The sequence below is a fragment of the Lucilia cuprina genome, chromosome 5 (genome assembly GCF_022045245.1).
Source record: "Lucilia cuprina isolate Lc7/37 chromosome 5, ASM2204524v1, whole genome shotgun sequence".
In the NCBI taxonomy this organism is placed as follows: Eukaryota; Metazoa; Arthropoda; class Insecta; order Diptera; family Calliphoridae; genus Lucilia; species Lucilia cuprina.
In genome coordinates, this window is record NC_060953.1 from 47,660,553 (window position 1) to 47,664,332 (window position 3,780).

General features: G+C 22.3%; 2 protein-coding genes across 2 annotated transcripts in view; one reads left to right on the forward strand and one right to left on the reverse strand.

Annotated features, from left to right (window-relative positions):
- LOC124420259 (ras-related protein Rab-26-like) overlaps positions 1 to 1,496 on the forward strand; it is a 24,265-nt gene extending 22,769 nt beyond the window's left edge. Inside the window, exons 3-4 of the mRNA XM_046952522.1 lie at positions 1,259 to 1,369; positions 1,479 to 1,496. Of these exons, the coding sequence (XP_046808478.1) occupies positions 1,259 to 1,369; positions 1,479 to 1,496 (129 nt within the window). The remainder of the gene's footprint in view (positions 1 to 1,258; positions 1,370 to 1,478) is intronic.
- A 1,076-nt stretch (positions 1,497 to 2,572) lies between these two features.
- The window catches only part of LOC111675720 (ras-related protein Rab-26), an 11,105-nt gene continuing 9,897 nt past the window's right edge, over positions 2,573 to 3,780 (reverse strand). The window contains exon 3 of the mRNA XM_046952523.1: positions 2,573 to 2,590. Coding sequence (XP_046808479.1) covers positions 2,573 to 2,590 — 18 coding nt within the window. The remainder of the gene's footprint in view (positions 2,591 to 3,780) is intronic.

A 3,780-nucleotide genomic window follows, 5' to 3' on the forward strand; every position in this document is an offset into this window, starting at 1 on the left:
TATCGAAAATTCTCTATAAAAAGAGAATTTATCGAAAATTCTCTATAAAAAGAGAATTTATCGAAAATTCTCTATAAAAAGAGAATTTATCGAAAATTCTCTATAAAAGGAGAATTTATCGAAAATTCTCTATAAAAAGAGAATTTATCGAAAATTCTCTATAAAAGGAGAATTTATCGATTTTTCTCTATAAAAAGAGAATTTATCGAAAATTCTCTATAAAAGGAGAATTTATCGAAAATTCTCTATAAAAGGAGAATTTATCGAAAATTCTCTATAAAAGGAGAATTTATCGAATATTCTCTATAAAAGGAGAATTTATCGAAAATTCTCTATAAAAGGAGAATTTATCGAAAATTCTCTATAAAAGGAGAATTTATCGAAAATTCTCTATAAAAGGAGAATTTATCGAAAATTCTCTATAAAAAGAGAATTTATCGAAAATTTTCTATAAAAAGAGAATTTATCGAAAAATCTCTATAAAAACAGGATTTGTCGAATCTTCTCTATATAGAAAGATAATTTTTCCAAAATTCTCTATAAAAAGAGTATTTATCAAAAATTCTCTATAGAAAGAAAATTTATCGAAAATTCTCTATAAAAAGAGAATTTAACAAAAATTCTTTATAAAAAAGAGAATTTATCTAGAATTCTCTATAAAATGATAATTTTTTTAAATTTTCTATAAAAAGAAAATGCGCCCAAAATATTCTTTAAAAAGAAAATTTTTTCGAATAGAGAATTTATGGAAAATTCTCTTAAAAAAATTATCGAAAAATCTCTGAAATTAATTTTTAATATTTTTTCCCTCTTAACTTTAGAGTCTAAGGATAAAATTTGTTAGAAATATAAATTTCTCTGGCAAATATTCTATGAAAAGAAAATTTAGTAAATTAAAAAAAAAATATTTTTTTTTTGGCCATAGTGCAACATCCCAAGTAAATACTTTATATAACCACAACATTTTCAAACTTTATGTATTTTCAGTTTTTTTGTTTTTTTGTTTTTATTTGTTTTTAATCATTTATTCATCTTCATCATCATCCATACCCCCTTTTTGTTGTTGTTGTTAAACTTCTAGACCTCCTGCTGTTGCTTTAACAACCATTCACTTAAAATTTAATAAATCCTGTTGTAGTTATGATTATAAATTTTAAATTAACTTTAATATTCTCACCGCTCCTATTAACTAATAAATATGTCTGTCTATTAGCAAATAAATAATTTATTTTTTTTTCTTTTTAATAACTATTTTTAGACTATATTGCTGGGAGATTCTGGAGTGGGTAAAACTTCCTTTCTGGTTAAATACAATACAGGAGAATTTCGTTTGGGTTCATTTTCTGCTACAGTGGGCATAGCATTAACGGTAAGTTTTAAAAAGAAAGATGTTAAAAATGAAAACCTTAAAGAAAATGGAAAATTAACTCTGCTGTTGAATAATGTATATAATGAAATGTTTAGCAACATTTTTTTAGTGGTTAATACTTTTGTAAACATTGTCATCAAAAGCAACATTGTTGCTTTTAACAAATATTTTTTGTATGATAAAGTTGTTGTGATAAATTTTCCTTTTTGTCCAGAAACTTGTTGCTTCTTGTTTTTTCTAGACATTTTGGCGCCTTTTTTATGTTAGTAATTTTTATATTTTGTTGGTATCTTGTGTGTATGTGTGTGTGCGTTTTATGTTTTTGTATTTTGCCCATTCACCATTTGAAATATGTACGCTTGTTATCTGTACAAATACTTCAGTTTGTAAAGTGTTTTCATAGCTTTTGGTTGTCATCACTTGTTAAATACGCAACAAAACATAAACTTCATTTTTAAAATTATCATTTTGTTTTTCATCATAAAGAAAAAAAGTGCAAATATCAAAGTGAACCAAAATCATACAAATGAAATTTGTTCTATAGGAAAAAAAGTGAAAACAAGAGCTTGTATGTGTAAATATCTGTTAGAAAATTGTGTATAAAAACAAAATAAGTGAGAGCTAACAACATATTAATATAAAGAAAATAATAAATATAACATTGATTTACTTATTGGTGTACTTTTTGTTAATATATGTATGTATGGGTGTGTTGCGGTTTTATGCTCACACATACTTTTACAAAAATCGCATCCATATTGTTTTAGATGAGACATTGTTGTTGTTTTTAAGGAGCAGTTACACTGACATTAATTTTGCTTAATTTTTTTCATAATACTCCTGAGAACTAATTGTGTCATTGAAAAGGATTTAGTAGCCTATTTTAAGGAGGCTTCAATACAAGGAGAAAAATTATAGAGGAGTTTCTAGAAATTGAGAATTTATTGTATAAAGGAAAATGTTTTATATACAGATAATTTAATGATTTATCAAACATATTAGAAAATAATAAGAAATAAAATAATAAGAGAAATCTTGTACAATAAATAGAAAATTTTAACGAAAATTAATAAAATTTTTACAAAAAAATTTCTATGAAAAGTAAATTTTAACAACAATTTTCAAACAATGTTCTATACAATGTTCAACAATGTTCTATACAAAAAAATTTTATCTAAATATTCAAAATTTAAAAAAAAATTGCTAACGTAGAGAATTTCTCTACAAAAAGAGAATTTATTAAAAATTATTTTTAAAAAGAGAATTTATAAAAAATTCTTTATACAGAAGAGGATTTATAAAAAATTCTACATAAGAAGAGAATTTATCACAAAATTCACCACAAAAAGAGAACTTATTGAAAATGCTCTATATAAAAAGATAATTTATCGAAACTTCTTTAAAAGAGTTTTATTAAAAATGTTCTATAGAGTTCTTTACAAAAGAAATTTATCTAAAATTCTCTATAAAGAGAGAAAATGTCGAAAATTTTCCAAAAAAAAGAGAATTTATCACAAAATTCTCCACAAAAAGAGATCTTATTGAAAATGCTCTATATAAAAATATAATTTATCGAAACTTCTCTATTTAAAAAAAGAATTTATCGAAACTTTCAATAAAAAGAGATTTATCGAAACTTCTCTATATGAAAAGAGAATTTTTCGAAAATTCTCTATAAAAAGAGAATTTATCAAAAATTTTCTATAAAAGAAGAATTTATCGAAAATTATAAGAGAATAAGAGAATTTATAAAAAATTCCTTATTAAAAGAGAATTTATTGAAAATTCTCTATAAAAAAAATTATTAAAAATTTTTCTATAAATAAGAAAATTTATATAAAAATAGAATTTTCAAAAAAAAATTTTATAGAGAATTTTCAATAAATTCTCTTTTCATATCGAGAACTTTTGAAAAATTCTCTTTTCATATAGAGAAGTTTCGATAAATCTCTTTTTAATTAGAGTTTCGATAAATTCTCTTTTCAGATAGAGAAGTTTCGATAAATTCTCTTTTCAGATAGAGATGTTTCGATAAATTCTCTTTTTATGTAGAGCATTTTCAATAAGTTCTCTTTTTTGGTGAATTTTCGATAAGTTCTTTTTTATAGAGAATTTTCGATAAATCCTCTTCTCTATAAAGAAATTTCTATAAATTCTCTCTTTAAAGATATTTTTATATAAATTCTATTTTTTTTTAAATTTTCAACATTTTCTCTTTTTAAAGTGAATTTTAGTTAAATTTCTCTTGTAAAGAAATCTCTCTTTATAGAGAATTTTTAATAAATTTCTTTAAATAGATAATTTATAAAAAGAGAATTTATCGAAAATTTCTATAAAAAGAGAATTTATCGAAAATTTCTATAAAAAGAGAATTTATCGAAAATTTCTATAAAAAGAGAATTTATCGAAAA